The sequence below is a fragment of the Fukomys damarensis genome, unplaced genomic scaffold (assembly GCF_012274545.1).
Source record: "Fukomys damarensis isolate Sample0158 unplaced genomic scaffold, DMR_v1.0_HiC HiC_scaffold_16, whole genome shotgun sequence".
In the NCBI taxonomy this organism is placed as follows: Eukaryota; Metazoa; Chordata; class Mammalia; order Rodentia; family Bathyergidae; genus Fukomys; species Fukomys damarensis.
Genome location: NW_022900928.1, coordinates 21,560,335 through 21,585,938, shown reverse-complemented (window position 1 = coordinate 21,585,938; position 25,604 = coordinate 21,560,335). Strand labels below are relative to the sequence as shown.

Below are 25,604 nucleotides of genomic sequence, written 5' to 3'. Positions count from 1 at the left end.
CCTTAAATGAGTAGATTCAGTTAAATATCTTTATAAAAACGAATTCCAAAGCCCAAAGGTTGTTGTTAATTTATCTTTTCATTACTGATTAATAAGTTACCCTATTCTTGGCACTATTTCATTTTCTGTTTAGATTATAAAGCATTTGTCTTGCTCATAATATTCCCTGAAAATTCAAATAACAACTGAAGTTGTTCCTCTTTTTAAAAGTGAAGCTTTCTTTGGAATACTCAAGCAAAAAAAATATAGCCTGGGGGAGGGAACCTTAACTGACAGGAAAGCATTTTCACAAAGAGTGCATAGAGCAGTCTTCTAGATTACATTTTCAAGTCTACATTCAATATGGTTTTAAAGTGGACAGGATAAAGGACAAAGATGATGGTGTGTTATAAAAATTTTAAAAGACCATGAAAATTTAAATGTGAGTGGGAACCTGTGAGAAAACTGTCAGGAGGCTGACATTTCAGGAAAATCGTGCCTGGCATGTGACAACATACTGGGAAGAGTTGTGATGCTTGAGTTATCTGCTTTCTTGCCCTGGCTTTTTTCTGGTCTTCTCTACGTCTCTCTGTGGAGTATTTCTACTCTGTGGTCAGAGTCTCTGGGTCAAGGATTCTGATGTAGGTGCCCAGTATGACTTGTGGGGAGATTGGTTTGTCCCTTGGCATTATCCCAAGGATGGCATTTGAGACTTTTTAAGCAGCCTTAAGCAAGATGATGTGTTATAGCCTGTTTATTCTAAATCTTGTTTCTTGTGTGCTATGAGTCAGGTATTAGTAGGCTCTGATTTGCTTGTGCCAGAGGGGTGGGTGTTTTGGATTGTGATAGCTCTTTAATTGCCACTTCTAGGTTTGAAAGATCTTGCTGAATTTGACCAAGTCATTTTTGTATCCAATAGAATTTGCAATGTTTTCTCAGTCTTTCAAGGGTAAAATTTCTTGACAAATTGTGAGTTCAGATCATTGGCCAGTTGTGAGCCAGACTTGGTCTCAGATCCAAATCTCAGCTTCGATGCATGTGCTAAAGTCTGCTAGATGCTGTTTGCAGAGACTTGGTTCTTGCACCACAGCCACCTAGACTGCAGGGTATGTATGAGTCCTCATAACTGGGGGCAGGTGGAGACTTGCCCAGTTTAGCTGAGATATCCTGTGCTGCCAGGCTCTTGGTTTCTGGTGGCAGCAGCAACAGTGACTCATAGCTTAATGGCAGAGAACAAAGGCAAACAATTGACTCTTTCTGCCAGCCTGAAAGACCATTCCTGCCCTGTGCCAAGCCCGGTCTATTTCTCTGAACAAAGTTCTTCCGCTTTCTCCAGCAGGGGCTTCTGACTTCCAGTAGACACAGGATTTTCCCTGGGGATGTTGCTCCTAATGACCCTGCACACTCAGTGCATCTTGTCTACAGACAGCACCTGCTTTCAACTCTGGTTGACTGTCTGTGTAGCCCTAGTAATGCTAGATACTCATTTTTTACAAGGACCTAGAAATCTAGAATTAAAGATTCTAAAATGTCTGTTTTAAAAGTATTGGTAATTAATTTAAATGTTAAAAAAAATACTGTGCATGTCACAGAACACATATCTATAGGTCAAGCCTGGCTTGTAGACCTCTAATCTGCAACTTCTAGTCTAGACTCCATCCCCTCCACTGACTGGAGTAGCACTAGGAGACTTGAGAAAGCCCCAATCTGATACACACAGCCCAAACTCTGTGCTTCAATGGGCTGCAGAAACCCCACTGAGTTGTGTCTCCCCATAGCTGTTCTGACCAGTGTCACACTCCCTGCAGGAACCCATAGGAGGGAATTAGTCTTGGGCCAGGTGTCCCTTAGCCTAGCCAAACCCAGCCCCTGCTCAGTACTGATCTTGTAGCTCCAAGCTGGTTTGGTCTGCACATGATCTCTTCCAGCCTCCATAAAGAGAGAGCAAGAAGACCTCTCTTGGGGTTAAACAGGTAAACTAAACCAAGTGGAATCAGCACAGGGGCAGGTGTATATTTAGCAGGTAGATTGTGAACACATCTGAGGTCAAAGCAAAATATTTGTTGTTTTCAGCCTAGTGTCAGATACAGGGTGGGTTAAGGGCAGCTGTGAGCACCTCTCAAGATTGATTGCCTTTGGAAGCATCTTCTTATATTCTGGCCTCAGACACATTGAACATCTCTCTATTTCCCAGGAGACTTTCCCTGTTAAGAAGAGTCATTTTTTTTCAGGAAATATACAAAGGAATATTTAAGAAGGGTACAGTCAGAGTTACTTTCTGCTGATCTGGATAGTCTGGATATCAGCTCACAGCATGGGGTTCTGCTCTCTGGTTCTTAAGCAGGTCTGCACAATGCCCAGCTATACACAGAGGCAATTGGAACCTGAAGCCCAGAGTTGCACCTCGGAATACAGGTGTGGGCCAGACCATGCTGGCAATAGAATCTCTGTATTACAAGGAGAGGTCCTCAGGTTAGCTGCTATATTAGAGGTCCCTGGTGGCGTTTTCAAAAGTGGCCTACGGGGGTTCTCTGGTATCTAACTGGGTCCTATAAAATGAGGTCCTCTGCCAATGATGACTAACTTCTCTCCAAAGGGTGCTGGGAGGGAAAAGCTGATCATACTCAGTGGATTTGAGTTTCTACGTAGAGCTGGCAGCCACTTGGAACACTTCCCAGACACTGGGCATTTACAGATATGATCAACATAGAAATCAGAAACAGTGTTCAGTGCTAAAAGAGAGATAGGATCAGGGAGGGGAGAGGAGGCAAGGGTGCAAATTTCCCTTTGTGAGGACACCATCCGGCTCAGGGAAACCCTAGACAACAGACTGTTTCAGCTTCCCATCTGGTCCAAAGCTTCAGGGCATAGGCAACTTTGTGGTTCTGGCTGCCTTTTAGGTGAGGTGTGCAGACCGACAAATGGTGGTCATTGGAAGTCACTGGACATGAGTTTCTGTAGACTGACCACTGGCTGTTGATCTGGGAAGGTCAGTGCACCAAGTTTTCTTACTTGTAGACGATGAGGGTGACAACACAGACTCTATATTACTCAACTTTACTACCTGCTAGAGTTGTGAAATTATTCCATGTACATTTAAAAGAAACTATCACACATGGCCATTGTAAGTCAAGACACTGATTAGGAGGTTATATGGCCTAAGGCAGAGGTCTAGTGCCTAGCTGATAACAGGGGATTCTGTCTCAAAGAGAACCTAAAACAGAGCCATGCACATGATCCTGCAGGAGCACAAATCTGAGGAGGCAAGGCACTGAGTCATGAGTGGAAAAACAGGCATTTCCCAAACATTCCATGAAACCCCACCTGGGAGATTTATGAGGTACAAATAACTAGTTTCTTCAAGCTCATATTATTTGATGTTGAGTCTCCCGATTACAGTGAAGAACACTTTTTACAGGTTCAGCAAAGATGATTTGGGTAGTGGGACTGAGTCTGGATACAACTTCAGTTCATTGTGACCACCTCTTTTTTACACTGAGTTACTCATGAACGAGGCTCCTCAGTAAGGCCCAGCCTTTTACTTCAAAGGGCAAGGGGACATATTTTTTCTTTTATGTCTTTCCATGGCCCATTCTTTCATTTTGGTTTCAGATTGCCAGTGTGGCTGCAATCCTCTATATTGGTCAGTAATTCCCTGGGTCATATTCCACACTTAAAAATGGAGGTAATCACTTCAAGATGTGGCTCTTGAAGGAAGTGAGTGAGTTGAAAGACAAATTCTTTTTATCAGCTCCAGGCAGAAGCTGGGCTTTGGAGAAAGGAAATAGTGGCCCGCTCTGAGATGTAAACTTTCTTTCATCTATCATAAAGGAGTTGTGTTTGTCCTTCTGGAGGAGGTTAGTGGTAGTGAAGTGAGAAGGGCAAGTGATAATTTTTTCCACTGTTTTCTTTCTAAAGTTTCATTACTCAGTTCATGATTCTCAGCAGTAAATAAAACAAGCTTTCCATACTCCTTCCGTCCTCATCCCTGCCCTTTGTCCTTTAAAATATAAGCAACTTTAAAACAATTCGGAGCAGAAGCAGAATGCTGCTTATGAAACCTCTGTTCCTTAGCTTTAGCCTGCTGCTTCTCCACAACTACCTCGTAGCTGCAAGACTCCAAGAAATTCCCTGAAGTCAGGATGCCTTGAGCATGGGTCAAGCATTGTCTGGCAAGGAAGTTGGAGTTCCAGAAAAGCAGATTGGATCCAGAGCTAATTCTTATCTTGGGCATGTGACCTACGGCCCATGAATGTTTTCTTTAAAGGGTAGAAAGAATAAAGGCAGAGCAAAGGAGATGGAGAGGAAAAAAAAAAAAATCTCAGTAATACCTGAACCAGGGAAGATACCTAAGGAGAAGCTTACATTAAGTCAATGAAATAGAGTTAGTTAACAGAGGAAAAGTATAAATTGCCCCGGAAAGTTTGGACATTAACTTCCAGAAGCTATTTCTGTGCCTTACTTGGAGGCAGAAGCCAGGTTGCAGACAGGCAGATTTCTTGTTAAGGGGTAACAGGAAGAAGAGGCACTATGGGTGGACTGTTCCTGTAGGAGATTGGCTGTGAAGCGGGGGAGAAGGGACAAAAACAGAAATTTACACACACACACACACACACACACACACACACACACACACACAGCATGCTCTCACCAACAGAGGACATGGGAGTTGACGGTGGTAATTTGAAAGGCAGACAAGGTCAAGAAAGAAGTCTCTTCAGAATGTCAGAAATTTGATTATGTTTCTAGCCCGAGGAACAGGAGCTGATGATGAGGGAGAGATTAAATACCTGTCAGAACACATGATTGATGGTCCTACCCTGAACTGACACAGAGCTGAGTGGGAATTTCCTCAAAGGCGGTACAGAGGTGAGAGGGAGGCTAGGGCTCTGTGCAGGGGAGTCCTTCTGAGTTACAGCTAAGGGAAAAATAGGATCAGAATTCAGAGGACAAAGTCAAAGGCTACTACTGCTTGCCAATGAAGGTAACTTTAGGATTCATCAAGTTGTGTGAAAATGCGAAGAGTCCAGAGACAGAAATAGCCAGAAACAGGAAGGTCAGTCAGTTGGGGCAATTTAAGAACAAGTTCTGGAAGGATGTATCCTTTTCTGTATGCTTTTTATGAGCATTTTGGAAGCTTGCTGGGCCAGGGAACAGTTCTTAAAAGTGAAACAGTTAAACAGAGCTGATGGTAATGTGCAAAGTGACAGATTAGCCTTGGAAAGGGACTGTGCACTTGCTTTCTCTAAGACAGAGATTTAAGAGATATGAATGAGATGATTCTGGAAGACTTTGAAACAGAATTTAAGTTCAATAAATGATCTATGGGCTTTTATCTTTTCAGTAAATATGAGGAGAGGTTATTTGAGAAGAAAATGAGGCCATTGTGGGATATAGGGCTTGAGGAGAACATAAGAGATTTGGAACAATCTCTGAAGGGAAACAGCCAGTGATGAAAACAACTTTTGCAGGGCCGGATTGGAAGATTGGCTATAATCAAATAGTGTGAATTTGTGTTGAAATCAATTGTCATTATTAGGTGTTTCATTAGCAACTCTCAGGCCCTGGAGAGAAGAAACCTAAGCAAAAGACCATGAGATTTGTCTGAAGTAGGCTCTTTAGACAAATGCTGATCAGATCTGGGGGCTGGGCGAGCTGGACGATGAAGAATTTTTGGTGTAGATAGGAATACAATTGAAATGACTAACCTCAAGGTACGGGGAGATAGGGAGGCAGGTATTGCTTGGGAAAGGTGATAAACCAGGAAAACAGGTAGTTATTAAGTAACCAGAGACCGCAGAAGAAGAAATTTGAGGTTGAGTGAGCAAGTAGGGCAGTTGCAAGGTCAGAAGTTTGTGGCCAGAGGAAAGAATTTCAGAGCTGAAGATCTTAAAACAGAACAAACATATCCTGGGTAAAGATAAAGAGCTGAGTTGTGGCTGTGCTGCTGAGAAGCTGAAAGGAAGTAGAAGCAAAGCCTGTGGGAACTGAAGTCAACCTCAACGTGAAGCGGAATAGTTAATGGGTGGACTCTGAACTCTGAAGTCATTAACAAAGATGTTGAAGCTCCTGAGGAGGCGGAAAGCGCGTAAAGTACGTAGAAAAGCTATTGATCAAAAGGCAGATGCCCCCAGGGAAGTGGGAGATTGTCTTGTTCTAGATATTTGGGGAGATTGTGATACAACTGAATAGCACTTGCTGCCTTACAGCCAGTGAAGGGTAGAGACATGGATGATCAATGGAGGCAAATGGTGGTTGAAAAGCTGTCATGAAGAAGGGAGAGAGGTATCCTACAAGTTATGTTGTTGGGAGCAAAGTGTTCTCCACTCAAAATGACTGGACAGAATGGGTTACACTGTGTAGCATCCAGGAGTCAGTTTATGCTGGAAGGAGAAGGAGCAGTTGAGGATGTAGGATATTTAGTTTCTATTAAGTTATGCATTTTAGAAATCCCAGTATGTAGTAGTACCTAGGAGCCTTGCTGGGTCTGGTGGTTTGGAAGTGGAGTGGATTGAAGGAAGCTTTTGAAGGCCTATTCTTGAGTTCACAGACCAGAACGGTAACTGTTCATGACAAGGACAGGGGAGATGATCATGAAATTGTAGAGGCATGCGCTAATAGATATAAGCGGGAAGGGAGTGAGTGAAACCTATATGATTAGTGAACTATAATAAATTAATCAAGCTCAGATTTCTAATTAAAACGTCAGTGTGTCTAACCGGAATGACCACTCTCACTGTTAGCGTGACCAATTTAAGCACTGGCCTGACTAATGGAAATAGTTATTGGAACCAATTACAATATTATCTCATCACTTGGAACATTGGAATGGCCACTCACAACCTGGTAGTTAAAACAGCAAGAGGGATTTTTGACAATAGTGGAAGTAGAGTAGACTGTTAGTTTTCAAGAGAGATACATTCTGAGCATTTCCTAAATTCCTCCAAGCAGTACCTTGAATGCTAATCTGTAAACTGCATGAGTATCACCCTGAGACACTCAAGTTGTCAACGGGGGCTGTGTTTTTACTGGTCACACCCCTTGGTGCTGGAATATGCATGAATGAAGGTCACAGAGGAATTATTTTTCTTAGGACTCTGTAGTTTTTGTGGATTTTAATTTGTACAGTTGTTCCTTTTCCTCTTTGCACTGGCAGATAGGAAGCTCTCATATACACTGTACTTCATTTCTAGATGTTCACAGTACTTTATGGTGTGGGTTTTCTGTAACTGTAATTCTGATTTCAACTTTTCTTCCTACTTGCTTTAATTTTTGTGATTTATTTTTTAACTGGAAACACCTATTTTGCAAACTGGTTTAAATCATTTTGGGAACAAGGTTGGTAGGTAAAGGAATGGAGAAATACAGAGAATGATGTGGGTGAAGAGAATGCAGAAGAGGCTAAAATAGGTTGTATTGGGGGAAGATTGTATTTTAAGAAGTTTTTAAATACTTAAGATCAATGGAACTTACCATTTCTATGAGCCCTAATCCCTAGGGATGAACTGGGCCACGATCTGAAAAGACATTTTCTAGGCTCAGTGAACATTGATTACCTTTTGAAGACATGTATTTAAAAAATCTTTCCCTTAAAATTCTTGGAAGTTTTTTTTTTTTTTTTTTTTTTTTTTTTTTTTTTTTATTTTTTCTCATTTGGGAAACAGTATAATACTTTAGAAAGAAATGAGTTCTGGAGTCAAACATCTTGGTTTGAAAACTAACTCTGTTCATGATTAGCATTAGTTCTTGGCAAAAAGATCTGTTTAGCCTCTCTAGGCCTGTTTCCTCATCTGTAGAGGACTCTTAATATTCCTGCCAAGTCCTTGGGATGGTTTATTAAGAAGATGATATATGTAAAAGGACCCAACAGTGTCTGGAGCCAAGAAGACAGTCAACAAATCCAAGCACTCCATTATATTGGACATGTTCATTTGCCTGACTCCTTATGGCCAAGTAGCCCACAGTCTTAGCAGTATGGTGTTACTGCCTCGGCCCTATCAGCCAGCTTCTAGCCTGGCTGGCCCAGGAAGGGCCATCCTCCTCCACCCAGCTTCAGGAAGCTCCCTCTTCCAAGATGCTGAAGTTCTAGATTCCTATCCTCTAAGATTAACATGTGCACTGTTTGTGGCCCAGTTCTCCCAGATGCTGATTGCCTTTGGCCTGGAGAATCATGTGTTCTAAATCAAACTCTCTGTCCTTGGTGGTTTGATTCATCTGAGGACAATTCTAAATTAATGAAATTAGAGTTATTGAGTCAGAATCTTGAGATCACTATTCTGATACCAAGGTTGCATTGCCCAAGATGATACAAAATGCTCAGGATATTGTGCCCTTTCATCCTTTCCTTTGGTCTTGTCATTCTCCTTGTTGCCATGTACATTTTTCTTGCTACAGGTTTTTGCCCATCACATGATATTGCCATTTACTAATGGAAAAAATATATTTCCCTGTAATTTGTTAAATGCTTCTGGTTTTTGAGGTCTTCTATAATTCTCTTGCTGTGTTTAGTAAGTATGTGTGTGTGATAGATTTGTTGTCAAGAACCTGAAGTATCAGGTTGTAGTCAGCCAATATTGTAATGAAGGCAGGATGAGTAATAACTTCCTTGGTCTTGCTTCACAATCAGGAAAGAAAGACCTTTTCAGTTCCATCCTACAGCTGCCAAATTGTAGTTTTGTTACAGCTCAGAAAAGAGCCAGCTCACATACTAAGGGTCATATAATCAACCCAATAAATACTCACTGAATACCCACTATATTTTCTAACCCCCATTCACTATAAGGAGGTGAATTATAATGCTGAAGACTGGGCTGAGCACTGATTTTGCCCAAGACATGATCTAGAAGTTTTGGTTTTAAGAAATATACTGTTAATATGTTTTTGTTTGTTCTGATAGAGAAGACCCGCTGCTTCACCTTAAAAGTAGAGATGGACAAACAAAGTTGGATTTTTGAAAGGGTATTCATCCATTTTTCTCTGTTTGGAAATAATTAAAAATAGCTTCTGTGGGGAAAGATGGTTTTGAAAAATGTAGATCACATTGTCTTTCAAGGCACATTGGGGGATACCAAGGGCTGTGTTATCCCCAAGTGACCCAATGTCAACCCAGGCCCATCTCTGATAGACCTGTGGCTCATGTGCAGCACTGGAAGTTCTGTGTTATGCAAAACACAACCTTAGATATGGCTGTCCGTGCCATAGGTGGAGCTAGAGATGCCCTTATTTCTATGGTGGTTTGTGATTTTGAAATCTGTTTTTGCTTGCAGGAGCTGTTAAGTCGTACATCTCTTGAAACCCAGAAGCTCGATCTAATGACTGAAGTGTCTGAGCTGAAGCTGAAGCTGGTTGGTATGGAGAAGGAGCAGAGAGAACAAGAAGAAAAGCAGAAAAAAGCAGAAGTAAGTGTGATACCCCATTGCTGGTGGGTGGAGAGGATCTGTACTGTCCTAAGCTCAGACCTGGGGGGTTATCCTCATGTGGCCTAAGCCATCTGGTAACCCCATGCCTGGCAGCTACTGAGTACCAGAAATATGTATGCACTAGAGATACAATGATCAGCTAACATCAAGTTATCGGGTTTAGCTGTGGCTGCAAATTTCTGCAATGCCCAAACCACTCAGTTTTGGCTCAAAGGATTTCTCCTTCCTCAAACTGCTGACCATATGGAAAGGGAAACAGTAGTAAGGAAAAGATCTGAAATATGTAGAGAATACAAGATATTTTCTGTGAGAATCAAGGTAACAACAGTGTGCTGGGATAAAGACAACTTCCTAAAGGCCACCTTTGCTCTACCGAGGAGTTGAGATGTTTTTAAATATACATTTCACTGACTCAGATGGAACCCTCAGATTATGTGTTTCTTTGCTCTTAATGGGTCATATGGATGAGTCCACAAGTATATCTTTTCTAAAAGTGTGTGTGTGTGTGTGTGTGTGAGTGTGTGTGAGTGTGTTTTACTGGGTATTAGAACCAAGGCATTTGCATTGAGTTACATCCCTAAGACTTTGATACAGGGTCTCAGTAAGTCATTAAGTTGCCCGGGCTGGGCTCAAGCTTTTGATCTTCCTTCCTTGGCCTCTCAGACTGCTGAGATTATGGGCATGTACACACCACCATACCCAGCTTAGTATTTTGTGCTCCCAAATCTATTGGCTAGAGCACATTGGCCTCCTTTTAGGATAAATGTTTAGAGAGCTTTAGGGTTAGAGCTTCTTTATTTTAGAGAAGGTAGCCTGTTTTAATCTTAGATAACCACCTATGTTCCTCTACCTTCAAGTCCTTATATTCAGGCTGAGTTATGAAAAAAGGGAGATTTTAAGTTTAGTGAAACCTTGACTCATTTTCTGACCGGTCTGCTCAACAGCTCTTTGAACTTCAACAAGTTATTTAATCACTCTGAATGTCAATTTCTTTATATATAAAAGGGATAACATTGATCCACATGTCTGTTTGTGTTCTAATCCCATGCCATTTTCATCACTATTGCTTTGTAGTACAGCTTGAAGTCTGATATTGCTATGTCATCTGCTTTGCTCTTGTTGCCGAAAATTACTTTTGCTATTTGGGGTCTCCTCTGGTTTCACATGAATTTTAGGATTGTTTTCTCTAGATATAAAAAGTATGCTTTTGGTATTTTGATTGGAAATGCATTGAATCTGTACAGCAGTTTTGGAAGTATGGCCATTTGGACAATATTGGTTCTGCCTATGCAGGAGCAAGGGACATTTTTTCGTTCAGTCTCCTTCAGAGTACTGTAGTTTTCTTTGTAGAAGTCTTTCACTTCTCTGTTCAGGTTAATTCCTAAGTATTTTATTTTTCTTGAAGCAACTGTGTATGGTTTTGTTTTCATAATTCCCTTCTCATCCTATTTATTGTTGGTGTACACAAATGCTAATGATTTTTGTGTGTTGATCTTGTATCCTGCTACTTTGCTAAAATTGGCTATTAATTCTAAGAGTTTTTTGGTGGAGTTCTTTGAGTGTTCCATGTAGAGTGTCACGTCATCTGCAAATAATGATAACCTGAGTTGTTCCTTTCCTATATGTATCCCTTTTATATCTTTGTTTTGCCTAATTACTCTGGCTAATGTTTTGAGTACTATGCTGAATAGCAGAGGTAATAGTGGACATCCTTGCCTTGTTTCTGATTTTAGGGTGAATGCTTTCAATTTTTCTCCATTTAGTATGATACTAGAAATTGGCTTGTCATAGATATGTAGATTTTATCATATTCAGGTATGGTCTTTCTATACTTATTTTCTTGAAAGTTTTTTGTTTTTATCATGAAAGGGTGTTAGATTTTGTTGAAAGCTTTTTATGCAGCTATTGATATGATCGTGTGGCTTTTGACCTTGCTCCTGTTTATATGATGTATTACATTTATAGACTTTTGTATGTTGAACCATCCTTGTATCTCTGGGATGAAACCTACCTGATCATGGTGTATCAGCTTTTTGATAATATACTGCATTTTATTTACTAATATCTTATTAAAGAATTTTGCCTCTATGTTCATTAAAGAGACTGGCCTATAGTTTCGTGTGTGTGTGTGTGTGTGTGTGTGTGTGTGTGTGTGTTGTTGTTGTTGTTGTTTGTTTTTTTTTTCTTTTAGTTGAGTCTTTATCCAGTTTGGGGATCAGGGTGATTGATAATGGCTTACCTGCTGAATTTTGAAGCACTCCATCCCTTTCAGTTTCTTTGAATAGCTTGAGGAGTATTGGTATTATACTTAAAGGTTTTGTTAGAATTTGACCATAAATCCATCAGGTCCTGGGCTTTTTTTAGTTGGCAGATTCTTTATTAATGAGTCAATTTCATTGCTTTTGATTGGATTTTTAAGTATATCTTTGTCTTCTTGGGTTACTTTTGGTAGTTTATATGTGTCTAGGAATCTATCCATTTCTTTAAAATATGGTAATTTGTTAGAATATAATTTTTGGATTTTGTTTTGTTTTGTTTTGTTTGTTTTTTGAGACAGGGTCTCACTATGTAGTTGAGACTGACCTGGAACTCACTATGTAGCCCAGGCTGGTCTCGAGCTCACAGCGATCCTCCTGCCTTAGCCTCCCAAGTTCTGGGATTACAGGCATACACCATCATGCCTGGTGGAATATAAATTTTCAAAGTAATTACAATTTTGGATTTCGACCGTGTCTGTTGGGATTTTACCTTTGTCATTTCTAATTACATTTATGTGAGTCTTTTCTCTTTCTCCTGATGAATCTTGCTAAGAACGTGTATATTTTATTTATTCTTTCAAAGAACCAGCTCTTTGCTCTGTTGATTTGTTTTATTATTTTTTAAGCTCAATTTCATTAATTTCTGCCATCATCTTTATAATTTCTGTCCTTAGTTTCAGTTTGGAACAGGTTTGTTGTTGTTTTTCAAGTATCTTAAGATTTCTAAATAAGGTTTTTTATTTGGGCTTGCTCTGTTTTCCTAATGTGCACATTAATTGCAATAAATTTTCCTCTTCAACTGCTTTTGAAGTATCCAAATGTTTTGTCGAATTGTATAATCATTGTCATCAAATATCTCCATATTTGGGCTTGCTCTGTTTTCCTAATGTGCACATTAATTGCAATAAATTTTCCTCTTACAACTGCTTTTGAAGTATCCAAATGTTTTGTCGAATTGTATAATCATTGTCATCAAATATCTCCAAGCATATTCAACTATTTGATCTTTGACAAAGCGTGTTAAAGCATACATTGAAGGAAAGATGACCAATTCCAGTGGTTCTGGGAAAACTGATTATCTGCTTGTAGAAGAATTAAATTGAACCCTTATATCTCATCATATACTGAATTAAAATTAAAATGGATCAAAGATATAAACATTAAAACAGAAACATTAACTCTCCTAGAAGATAAAATAGGTAAAACACTTGAAAACATAGGAGTTGGAAAGGATTTTCTAAACAGAACCTCAATTGCACAGGAAATAGCAGCAAGAATTAGCAAATGGGATATATCAGACTAAAAAGTTTCTGTACAGCAAAAGATTCAATCAGTAAAGAGACAATCTACAGAACAGGAAAAAATGTTTGCCAGCTACTCTTCAGACAAAGGTCTAATATCTAGACGATATAAAGAACTAAAAAAAAAATTAAACCATCTAAAATTAGAGACCCAGTCAAGAAATGGGCTAGAGAAATGAACAGACACTTCACAGAGGAAGAAATACACATAGCCAACAAATAAATGAAAAAACGTCCAACATCTCTGGCCATTAGAGAAATGCAAATTAAAACAACATAAGATTCCATCTTACTTCAGAAAGAATAGTAATCGTTAGGAAATCAAACAATAACAAATGCTGGCATAGTTGTGGGAAGAACTCTTCTACATTGTTGATGGGGATGCAAGCTAGTACAACCATTATGGAAATCAGTATAGAGATCTCTCAAAGGACTGCAATTAGAAATTCCACGTGATCCAGTTATCCCCCTGCTAGATACCTTCCCCCAAAGAGCTTAAATCATCATACTACTGCAATACTGGCATACCAAAGTTTATAGCAGCACAATTCAGAATAGCTAAATCCTGGAAGCAGCCTGTATTGGAGGCATTTGTAGGAAAAGGGATGCACCTTGAAAACATAATGTTGAGTGAAATAAATCAGACACATAAGTTTGAATACCATATGGTATCCTTCATTTGAGTGAAGCAAAGTGCAAAGAAATGTTTTAAAAAGACTAATAGAAAGGGACAAGGGGACAGATTTTGCACAGTAGAGAATGTTATGAGGGAACAAGGAGAGGGATAAGAGGGAAGGGAGGGGGAAATGAGAGGAATAAAGATATACCATGTGGCCAGGAATTTAGCTGAGTGGTTCCACTGCCTGCCTCAAAGTGCAAAGACCCAAGTTCAATCCCCAGTACCAAAAAAAAAAAAGTGCAAAAAAGATATACCATGTGCAGGAACCTAATAATCCTAATCAATGTAAATATTATAAGTCATAGCATGTGCTAAGACAAATAATCAACAGGTATGAAAAAGATGATTGGGGAATAAGAGGAGGGGGTTGGGGGAAGGAAGGGGATTAAAATAAACAAACAAGTTGTGGTATGTCCATGTAACCACTCCTCAAGATGATTGTAAACTGTATGAATTACACACATGTACTAATAAGATAAACAAGGAAAAAATCTTACAAAATGGATAGCACTGTAATAAAGACTAAATAAATCATGAAATCACAAAAGTTAAGCTGCTATCATAGCTTTTGGCATTTTGTAGATACATCTTCTCCTTAATATTTAGACATCCTGAAAATGTAATGATGGATATTGTTAATTTTTAATAAGTGCCAACTGCATTTGTACAGATACCTATCATTGTTCTAGTTTTCTGGGAAAATACTGTTAATTGGGATATTTCTCATGTGTAAGACATAGTCCTTACATTGCTTTTGAGAGCATATTCTTTAACGTAGCTGCCAAAAATACAATTTCTGATTAACTGAGGACAGTGGAGAGTAGCCTGTTGAATCAGAGCTCCACCTTTGTTCCATGCTTAACTAGTCAGTAGCTTTATGATCTGGGTCATGCAATTTAATCTCTCAAGCCTCCATTTCTTCTATAAGATGGAGATAGTAATACTCCCCATTTCTTTGGCTATTCCAGGAGGGGATGAGATAATGTACATTCAGCCCTTAGCTTATTAGCATGAGACACATAGTAAGAACTAGTTTTTATTTATCACTCATGGATGGTGTTGTTAAGCATGCTAGAAATGGAAATGTAGACTTAAATACATTATTTACATACAGCAGAGACCACACAGACTGAAAGCTGGTTTGTGTAAGTATTAATGGACTCTGTTTTTTAAATATTCATAGAAAAGCAATTGAATTTTCTTTTGGTTTATTTTATCCATGCTTCAAGATGTGCGATTACATATGAAACTAACATTAGGGCTTTAAGGAAGAGTTCATTAATCTCTGTGGGGAGGCCCAAAGTGGCAGAGACTCAACTCAAAGCCACTTAAGAGAAAAGGGGAGAAGAGAGAGTTGTTAGGCCACACAACTTGGTATCAACGTTTAAAAGTCCAAGATTTAAGAAGTCCAATATAACTAGATCAAGATCATCTCACAGTGTCAGTAGAAGTCAGTCTTAACTGTCTCCCTTGGTTCTATTTTCACCTTATTATCAGGAAGGCTCTGCTACCTGGTGACAGAGATCGCCGTCAGTAGCTCTAGACTGATGTCCTGGCAGCCCCTGCAGAGACTGTCTTTCAAAGGTTCCAGCAGAAGGATTGCACCTCACGGGCCAAATTTGTGTCATATGCCTCTTTCTGCACTGATCATTCTCTGTCCGGGCTCACCAGTTGGATATGTGAGAGTCAGTCCATCCGTGGGAGGATGCAGAGTGCGGAGCCAGGGTAGCTCATTCACTCAGTAGGGAAGTCAGGAAGCAAAGAGAGCTCCCACATCTGGAATTTGTGTCCTATAGCAATCACTGGACTGTTTGCGCACCCCATCCCCATGATTGTTTTTACATCTGAGTTTTTTTGCTGTTATTTTCCATCAGGTTGTTCATGCACGAGGCCCCATCGACTGAGATTCTGTCCTCTTTCCTACCAGAGTGCAGCCCTTACCAGTTGCCAGTACAAATATTAGGTTTCCATGTGGAAGAATTTTACAGGCCATTCAAACCTGTGATAATCAGTGAGCAACCACGTGACCTGAAATAAATTCCTCATTCTCATAATTAAACATACTTGGTGTGCTCGGAACCTCTGGCTCTGTAGCTATGTTGAGCTCTGGGGCCTTAATCCAAGAGTGCTGCTTAAGCCGCACTGCTGTCACGTGATGGAAATGTTTATTTTGAGTGAGATATTTTGCTAACTCAGGTCACCAGAGGTTGTAATTGTGTGAATAAAGAAAATGCTGCTTCCCTTCCTATATTGCTGCTGTTTTTTCCAGGGAATGTAGTTAGCCGAAGGGCTGATTGCATGTGGTTTGGAAAAAGCAGGACCTTTTTTTTTTTTTTTGTAACCGGATCTGAAATAAACTTCAGTGTAGCTCAGGCTTTATCCTCAAATGCCATTTTATGCTTCAGTGAAATGAGGCTGCTGTTAACAAGAGCTCTGCAGGCTGCTCCTTCTGCTCTGGTTCTGATCACACCATAAACCAGCATTCTTCTGCCTGTTGTGAGCTGTGGAAATGATTATTGGCGGTCATCCTGCAAGTTCTGAGGGCTTGAAAGTACAGGTTTCTTGATGGCCAGCACTGATCAGGAGTTAGTACAGCCCGCGTGCAATGTTGGTTTCCAGTTTGCCTTCTCTCATCAGCCTTTTGCAGTAGCTCTGGGTCATTTCAGGGTAGCCAAGATTGACTGAATTAGATTTACTCCTGAAAGTCGGGACTGCAGAACAGTAATTGACATGGAAAGTGAATACTAGAATTAGGATGATGGAACATGAAAGAAAGATCCAGAGACAAGGGCAAACATCTTTGTGACACCCCGGATCAAAGGCGTGTTGATGAGAAGGATCTCAGAGAAGAGAGTCTGCCTTCCCTGTGGACCACAGGTCCAGGCTGCCTGGACCCCACTGTGGGACCTAATGTATTCTGACAGTTGCCAGAGCAGCCTGTTGAGAGGGGAGCAAGGATGTGTTAGGAAACGCAGTTGTCCCAGTTGTTGAGGGATTTACATGAGCAGGAAGAGAACTTGACAGAATCTGTAGGATTTACTGGCAGAACACGGACTGTCTCACAACCCAGGTGGTGGTGCTGACATTGCTTCTTTCTTCCTATGATCTAGATCTTGGGAAGAAAGGATTCTGATTTCTGAGCCTGAGCTACCAGAATGATGGACTTGGGAACAGAGGGCTGGGAACATCGTATTTGCCCTGAGATGGGATCGCCTAATGAGAGTTTTATCGTTCTTGTTTTTATTTTATTAATTTACTTTTAGAATTAATATAGACAACACATTCCTACAATTCAAAAATCAATAATTCAAAAGGTCAAGGGGATAAAAATGAAGGGGTATTTTGGGAAAAGAGTCAACACTTTAACACCAACAACCAAAGTGAAACAGCAATTAATCAGGATGACCATCTGCGCCCTACAATTGCCAGTTACTAAAAGTCCAAATGATTCCCTAGAATCCCAAGGAAGTTTAACAGGGAGGGGTCAGGAGAAGAGAAAAACAAAGGTTTAGAAGACGGTGCAGCCAGCTTCCTGCTGAAGACTCACAGGTCCACGGTATGACGTGGTTGGGCAAATTTTGGAGCCGGCTGACACAGTCCCATGTTGGCTGCCAAAATCTGTTGCTACCTAGTGTGGGTCCTTGCTTTAGTAGAAATGATAATTAAAGCGAAAGCACACATTTATATGAAAAAAACTTTAATTGGAAAGTAAGAGGAAAGATGGGAAGGACTCCACCTGAAGTAGACAGAAGGGACATACTCTGTTACAGGGATATATAGGAAAAGTTCTATATATTTGTCCTCCAGCCAGCAGTCAGTTTGTTTTATATTTTCAAACACACTTTCCTTCAAATACAAACTATTCTAGACCATTTTTTTAGATATAGCAGTCTTAGAGTTCTTTTCATACCAAGTACTAGAAACAATAGTAACAAAAACATCGTATTTATGTCTGTATATCTTCCACTGTCTGTGTCCTAATATATTTAACCAGCTATCTTTTGATGGATATTTGTCATTTTCAAGTTTCTTCTGTTAGGCATAGTGCTGCGGTGAATAATCTTACGCCTTTATGAGGTTCTTGAAGTGGAATTGATGGATCAAAGGTACATGCCCTTGAAATCTTGACACAGGTCCAAACTGTGCTGTATAGAAAGTAGAGGTTATATTCCCACCAACAGTGCTGTGTTTATGAGTGCCAGGACAGTGTTAAACTGGGCATGAAGGAAGAAGAAGAGAACTAAAAACTAAGGCTAATTGTGAACAAGTTTAACAGGTAGTAATGGGATAGGAGAGACTATGATTATGGGAGGTGCGTGGTAGTTTCACTTAGAAAAGAACCCTAAAAAAGAACTTTGATGATTGGCAAAGCAGGATTAATAAAGTAAGCAGAGATTACAACACAGAACAGCCTCACAAATTGCAGCTTCAAAAATGTCATCTAGATTTCATGATGTATAACAACCTAAGAGTGGAACAATGTCAGCCCATGGGAGAAGAACAGACCCGTAAGAGAGGAGCTGGACCAGTGCTGGCAATTAAAAAAAAAAGCAGGAACCTGAATGGAAATGCCGGCCTGAGGATAGATATATATACCAGAAAACACAACCTGTGGTGAGACAGAACAAAGGCAGAGGGCCCAGTCACGTTAGGATTTACCACACGGTTACACTGAGCAAGGGGGAGGAAAATGGATGCATTGCTGATACCCATTGCTGATGCACTGATGGAAAGAGAGAAGAGGCAGTAATGGAGCGAGTGGAACACCAACTGGTCAGATAACTCCTCTAAAAATCTCCAGTTGAATACTGAAATGTTTGAAAGTTTGCTTGTATAGTTTTCTCACTTGCTTTTAGACTACTTAGAGGATAGAAAACGAAATTGGGAAAAACACCATTGTGGCTCCACTTGTGAAGCCAAGGAAGGAAGCTAGTTTATGAAATAGAAGTGGTAGGTGTTTTGAGAGTAAGTGGCCATTCCAATTTGTAGTTCATGAAATCGAGTAAGGGGGGAAACTAGGCGTAGAGAGATGTGTACTTTGAAAGCTTAGAAATAAAAGGGCTGGAGAGCTGTCGAAGAGAAGACAGCTCAATAATATTGAACTTCTGAGAAATAATGTAGCTATGATTGTGTCCTCTCACAAGTAATGGCGTAGTACCTTGAGGAAACTAAATTCTAAAGGGACTTGTACAAAAGACAGAAAGGACATTTACTATAAACAAACAAAAGTGCAGCTGCATAACCAATATTGGAAAGGGAAAACCCCCAAACAAAGCACAATGCTGAGAACAATAGAAAGCCTTTTATTTTTTCCAAAAAAATAGTATGTTCATAATAAGATCAAAGAAAAAATGGACTTGATTATTAAATATGCCTGACACATGAAGGAACTTGACAGCAGTTCAAAAACTGCATACTGTATGTGAGTTTTAAGAAATCAGAAAAATCAAATGAGTTTGTAGACATATGGAAACAAACCATTTACTTCTTGATTTTCAAAATAGCAAAAAACGTTACATGGGTTCTCTAAAACTTGGTGTATTGCGTTTGAAATGAACCTTCTGATGGTTTGCAGGAAATAGAAAACAAGGTCACGATCCATGTCCACTGGGAGTTCATCCTGTCCACTGACTCATTGGTTTGGTTACAATGTATCTTAAGGCAGTACACAGGTAGAATACTTCAAGGAGGTGTTACAAAAGCACTGCTTGAGATAGTCTCATGAATGAGATGGGGAAATACAGGCAGAATACTAAAACAGGCCTATGGACACCTGGATAAGTTTAGGGTCGCGTCTAAGTGTGGTGTGTGCCATCTATGCTACCTTACATGGGTGTCTACGTTTGAATATAGTGATGGGGGAGTTGGCATGTGTAGCATGGACATGTTGTGAAGAGGGATATGTCTGTCTGTGTGACTCTGTTGTCACTTCTGTGTGGATGAAGAGGTGTTCTGGACCCTGAACCTCCAGCGTTGACATGCAAGACACCCATTTAGTGTGACACAAAAGAGTTGTCAAGGGTTTGTTCAAACCGTACATAGGACAGGCCTTGGGAAGAATACTCTGTCTTTGGTTCCCTTGCAGAGAGTAGCTGTCCATGGAGAGTGACTGTCCCCTCCTCTGCCAGCTGCCTTTCCTCCTTCCTCCTTTTCTCCTTTTCAGGGAGTTCTGCACCTGCCAGCTGACTGACCTTGAATGCTTTTCTCTCCTTTCTCTCCCTTCCCACAGTCGGTTCTCAATGTGATCAGTGAGCTGCAGGAACAGATGTGTAGGCTGCAGCTGGACATCCACAAGCAGATTCAAGAGCGCCTGGTGCTCAGTAGGGACCACCCTGATGAGGTGGTGGACAGTGACAGTGCAGCTGAGCCCCAGCTCTGCAGCCAGGACTGTGCCCCTTGGGAGGGGTCACCTGTAGGAACCACACTTAAGTATATCAGAGCATGCGTGTGTGGGGGAAGCTCACTGGCGGAGGGCTGGGACTTCTAACTGGAACAGAGTGCAGTGGCTTAGCATGGATCTGGTATCACCTTGGGGGCAGAGCTGGGATTCACTGGATGCTCTCGGGATGTGGGCTGAGTTCTGGGACCTTCACTTCACAGGATATAAGCAGGTGAGCCATGTGGTGGCACTCATCCCTTAGGGCCAGGAGTGAGATGTGTCAGGTGCTCCCAGCAATGGGGCATCTGTACACAGGGAGGTCTCAGGATTTGCTTGCTAGGCATATGATCCAGACACGATTCCTCCTCCTGGGCTGGGGGATTAGGTGAAGCTTCAGTCCATGTGATTTTTTTTTTTTTTAAAGAAAATAGTATCATGAAAAAAATACTCTTTTTTAAATTTATGTTTAAAGAAGTTTACCGCAGTAAGAAAAGAGGGCACAAGTTTTCATTTGCTGTCAACAGTTAAGTCATCCTCAGAATTTCCCCCACATAAATCCTCCACATAATCACATTAGGATGATTTCACGACCTCCGGGCCACGCGCCAACGCTGTCACAAGAGCCTGGAGAGCACAGTCTGTATCCTCATCATGGTAACCGCTTAGGCTGCAGTAACCTGTACTTTCCCATTTCTGCTGTCAGTGGGCCTGGTGCCATATCAGGACAAACTGAGCAGCCCGGCTAAAGCAGAGCAGAACAGAACTCCCAACTGCTACATGTTAGAGCCCTTCAGGCAGGGCCCACCATGTTCCTAGAAAGTGATTCTCAGTCTGCTACACATAAAAACAGGTGACCAAGGCCTTGAAGTGCAGTGTTGCACGTCATATACACAATGACCTCAACTTTGAAGATTTATTTTTTAAACAGACATCAACAAATGCACACTTCCGATAGAAGGCAGTCTTAATAAATTACTGTAAAAAATCCCAGTATTGGCAATGTCACTTTAAGATGGATTGGCTCAGAATGTAAAGAATTGCAGGCTAGTTAAATAATGACTTGAATTTGAGGTCGTCATTCATCCATAATAATATATGCCTACTATGCGCCAGCAACTGCTGAATGATCAGAGAGGCTGGCAGGGCAAATTAAGGGGATTACGACATAATAAGAAAATGAGCCGTTAGCAATTATGCAAATAAGTATTGGATTGCAGACTATGAAGGAGACACACAGGGTGCAACAAGAGAGTGAAGCAGAGGGACCTGGTACCCTGTGGAAGTTAGGATAGCTTTGCTCAGGGAGACCTAAATGATGGGTAGGAGTTCACTTGGCAGTTTCAGAAGAGGGCGTAATGTTTGGAAAGGCTGAAGAGAAACTAAAAACTATCCCATGTGACTAGAGCCTAACTGGGGCGAAAGAGTAGCTCAGGAGGCAGGTAGGGAGCTGGAATAAGTCAGACTGACCCAGTCATGTTTCAAGTTTATGAGCTTTGAGGAGAACACCATGAACAGATCTGTGTTTTAATCCTGTTGTTTGCCTGATGTTGTCAAGGTCAGTGTATTCAGGAGGGGCAAACACAGTTCAGTGAAGAGACTGTCAGGCTACCAGCTCCCATTGCTAAGGGTGCCTGTGAAGCAGCCGCATGAGATGGTGAGAGATTTGCTGTTCAGAAAGCCTATGGGAATAATGACCTTCGTGCCAATTCTGCTAGGAATCAGGCAGCAGGACCAAGTTTCCATTAAAGGACATTTTTATTCACGATGACAGGGAGGGCTTCGTGATAGTTTCTTAGTGGGTACTTTAAGAAGCAAAGGTCCTAGAGTCAGAAGATATGGGCTAGAATTCCAGCTCTGCCCCTCCCTAGCTGTACAAACACAAGCAAGTTGTTTAAGCATCCCTTCCCTACTCAGCAACCTTCACTGCCTCCTTCCTGTTCAAAAAACAGACTCAGAACTTTGTATACTCTCATCTAAAATGCTCCATTTTAACTTTCCAGCTCTCTCTCCCACTATGCGCCAACACCCTCTTCTGTTCTAGCCCAACAGGTTGTCTCCTTTCTGCCCCTTAGCTTCACTCTCACCTGCATGCTTCTGCCGCCCTTCTTTCTTTCACCCGACCCTCTCCACTGGGATGCCTATGCTGGTGTCTAGCATTTCTTCCTGAGTGTTTCCTGTCTGTCCTGCTGGCTGTCACTTCTTCTGTGAAACCTTCCAAAATAACCAGCCCCCTCTTCTGGGGTCCCTACACCTTCAGCATGGAGAGAAGCTCTTCGCTCCTCATTAGCCTGCTCCCCACTGCCTTGTCTGCATCTAAAGGGAAGAAGCTGCCTCTTTTCAGCATCTCTGTTCCTCCCACTCCTTCCCCTTCCCTGTGGGAATGAAACAGGCAAACCCACCGAGGACACAGATGGCAGAGAAAGGGGAAGGCAGAACAGGTTAGCAAAATAAAAGGAGGATTTTCTCTTTCATATGCCTGGAACTTCTATTGTTTTTAAATGACCACACAGCTATTCATGGAACACAGACCATGTTCTCAGATCAGAGCTGCTGTTTGGAGCCTGCTGTGGCTGTTGTTGCCCTTGGCATTTCTGCATGAGTTTACCCAGGTGTGGAGACCCAGGGCAAGTTCTTTAATCATCACTGCTTTGTTTTCTCCTTCTTGCCTCTAGGAGTTACTGCAAGAGCTTAGGCACCTCAAGATCAAAGTGGAAGAGTTAGAAAATGAGCGGAATCAGTACGAGTGGAAGCTGAAGGCCACTAAGGTAAAAGGTGGTCGGGATGCTCACAGAAGGCATGTGGAGGTTCTGTGAGTGAGAACGTGAGTGAGCCAGTGAGCACGCCCATGACAGCGCATGAGTGGTGACCTACAGCAGGTGAACAGCAGCGTCCCACTGGGAGATATTTTATAGTTAGAAATGAGTGCCTTCCTAAAATGATGCATACTTTGATTTTTTTCAGTCAAAAGGTATTTCTATTAAACTCAGGAGCTCGCTTTGTAAAGGATGCCAACAGTGAAGTCTTGTGAAATAAATTTCTTCCTTCCCTGTATTTCTTCCTAGTTGAAATGCAAATAATAAAACTGGTGGAATGAATTCAGCTCATGAATATTGTTTTTGCCCTACATATTGTATGTTAAATTAGCTGCCATTTAAACATTGGGAAATTCCATATGAAAATACAGCTAGGCTACTTTTAGTTTTCAAAGGAATCTGTTGTCTACAATGATCTATTTCAAAATGACTAGGACAGAACAAAAGCTCCTAACACATAGAAATGATTAAAATCTCTTCTCGGCCTTTTGACTAAGATCAAGTATAGAAATGATTAAAGTTTGAGAGATGAAAGTGCTTATTACCCTGATTTGATCATTATACATTGTATACATGTGCGGGATTACCATACTTAAGCAGTACCTTCTAAAGATGTACAAAGATTATATTTCATATATAATTCATACAAATTATATATATATGCTGGCTGTCACGTCTTCTGTGAAGCCTTCCAAAGTAACCAGCCCCCTCTTCTGGCGTCCGTACACCTTCAGCATGGAGAGACGCTCCACTTCTCCTTAACCTGCTCCCCACTGCCTTGTCCGCATCTAAAGGGAAGAAGCCGCCTCTTTTCAGCATCTCTGTTCCTCCCACTCCTTCCCCTTCCCTGTGGGAATGAAACAGGCAAACCCACCGAGGACACAGATGGCAGAGAAAGGGGTGGGCAGGTATAGTTTAATATACACAGAGATATAGAAAATTTGGGGTCAGGGAGAGAGAGGGAAGCTCTCAGTAAGGTAGAAGCCCATTCCCAGCTTGCTGAGGACACACACCTGCCTCTCCTCGAGGTTCTGCTGCGACCTCCACCGTGCTCCCACATGGTCACTGTATGCAGTTTAATTTTGGTTTCTTACTATTTTTTTGCTAGGATGTTCTTAAATTATAGTTTGTAATTTTTGTCTACAGGTTAATTATAAATTATTATGAAAGCAACCTCCTTACAGGGAATTTCCAAACCATAAAAAACTCAATGAAACGAAAGCACTCAGACCACCCAGGAGTTGCCATTGTTAATATTTTCTTCTGGGTACCTCTTTTCTTTATCTTTTCTTTTCTCTCTCTCTCTCTCTCTCTCTCTCTCTCTCTCTCTCTCTCTCTCTCTGGGTCTTAATTTCTGGTATTAATAATTTATATACAACTTTCATGTTTATTTTTCATTTAGGAATATGTTATTAAAAGAAAATTAATATATAATGGAAACAAAGTTTTCATAGGGAGGGAAGGAGGGCAGGCAGGGGAGTGGGGAAAAATAAGAACCAAGATTGATTATGTAAAGAAACAAATTTTCAACAATGAATGTCATTATATTGTATACATTAATTGTACTAATAAAATCAATTTAAAAAGGAAGAGAAAAAGAAAAGAGAATGCTGAACATATGTTCATGCCTAAATAATATTGTAATGTAGAAGTATAAAATAGTCTGTTAACTACTCTACAGATGGTGAAACTGAGGCACAGAGAGATGCAGTAACTCCTAGACTGCACAGCCTGTCAGGACGAACCTGAGCAAAGGGTCACCTGTTCCCTGGCCTGCAGTTACCTGGGGCAGCCTTGTATGTGCTGTGCTTCAGTCATCTGTGCTAGGAACATTTTTTTTTTCCTATAGCTCAAAACTTTCCCCTTTGCTGTTCCACTCCAGTGAGTGTTGTCTGATGAAACCTTTGAAGTTGTATACACCACCCTCAGTTATAAAACCAAGCAATTTTTAAAATTACCCAAGCTTTTTGCCTTGACATGTAGATGCTAAGGGTTATTTAATAATTACCAGGTGTGGAGTACCTCCTGCTTCCCTGAGGTCCTGAGCCCTTTATACACTTTTCTCATTTAATTCATAAAATAATCCGATGTGGTGTGTTTTATTTTTTGATTTTCTGGTAAGGAAGGAGGGACTCGGAGTACCCAAGGGAGGTTCAGATCTGGGTCTTTTGCATCAGCCTGATTCCCCATAGGGAAATTCTGCCCTTTGGTAAAAGTTCTCCAGTTTTCTGCTTTAGCCTTCTCAGTCCCTAAAAAGTTTTCCTCTTTGAGTAGAGCAGCCATAGAATATGGTCCCTGGATTTAATGCACTTGCAGGTCCAGAGCCCCTGTCACCATCTGTGTCTTCTCTCTGTCTGCCTTCCTGCCTGCCTGTCTGTTTGCCTGTTTGCCTGCTTGCCTGCCTGCCTATCTCTAACCTTTTGCAACATAGCTCTAGTTTCCACGGGGAAGGCAGCAGTGGCAGGAGTATAGATGGCTGATAGTCAGGGAGAGGGCTTCTGGGCTCTCGTTGGCCTCCCTACCTGTGGGGACAGGTACCACTCTGAGAATAACTGAATTCCTGTCACTTGTGAACATGGGATCTAAGGAGGTTGGGCTGAGTCACTTGGTCTGTAAGGTCCACAGTACATACACAGATGACCTCACCCAGGTGTAGGCCTCAGGTAGTAGAGACCTCAGAGTGCCAAGTGCAGGGCTCTGCCTCCATAGGCCCACCTCACTGAAGTCCTTGCCAGCTCACCAAATAGGTCTGATTTTTTTTTTTTTTTTTTTTTTT

General features: G+C 41.1%; 1 protein-coding gene across 14 annotated transcripts in view; it reads left to right on the top strand.

The window, feature by feature from the left end:
- Ppfibp2 (PPFIA binding protein 2) overlaps nt 1-25,604 on the top strand; it is a 152,952-nt gene that overhangs the window by 87,708 nt on the left and 39,640 nt on the right. For 12 of the 14 annotated variants that reach the window (XM_010615962.3, XM_010615955.3, XM_010615956.3 and 9 more), the window contains 2 exons: nt 9,246-9,377; nt 22,688-22,780. In XM_010615962.3, coding sequence (XP_010614264.1) covers nt 9,246-9,377; nt 22,688-22,780 — 225 coding nt within the window. Of the gene's footprint in view, nt 1-5,554; nt 6,073-9,245; nt 9,378-22,687; nt 22,781-25,604 lie in introns of those variants that run through there. The other 2 variants (XM_019206306.2, XM_033764169.1) reach the window with 2 other exon arrangements.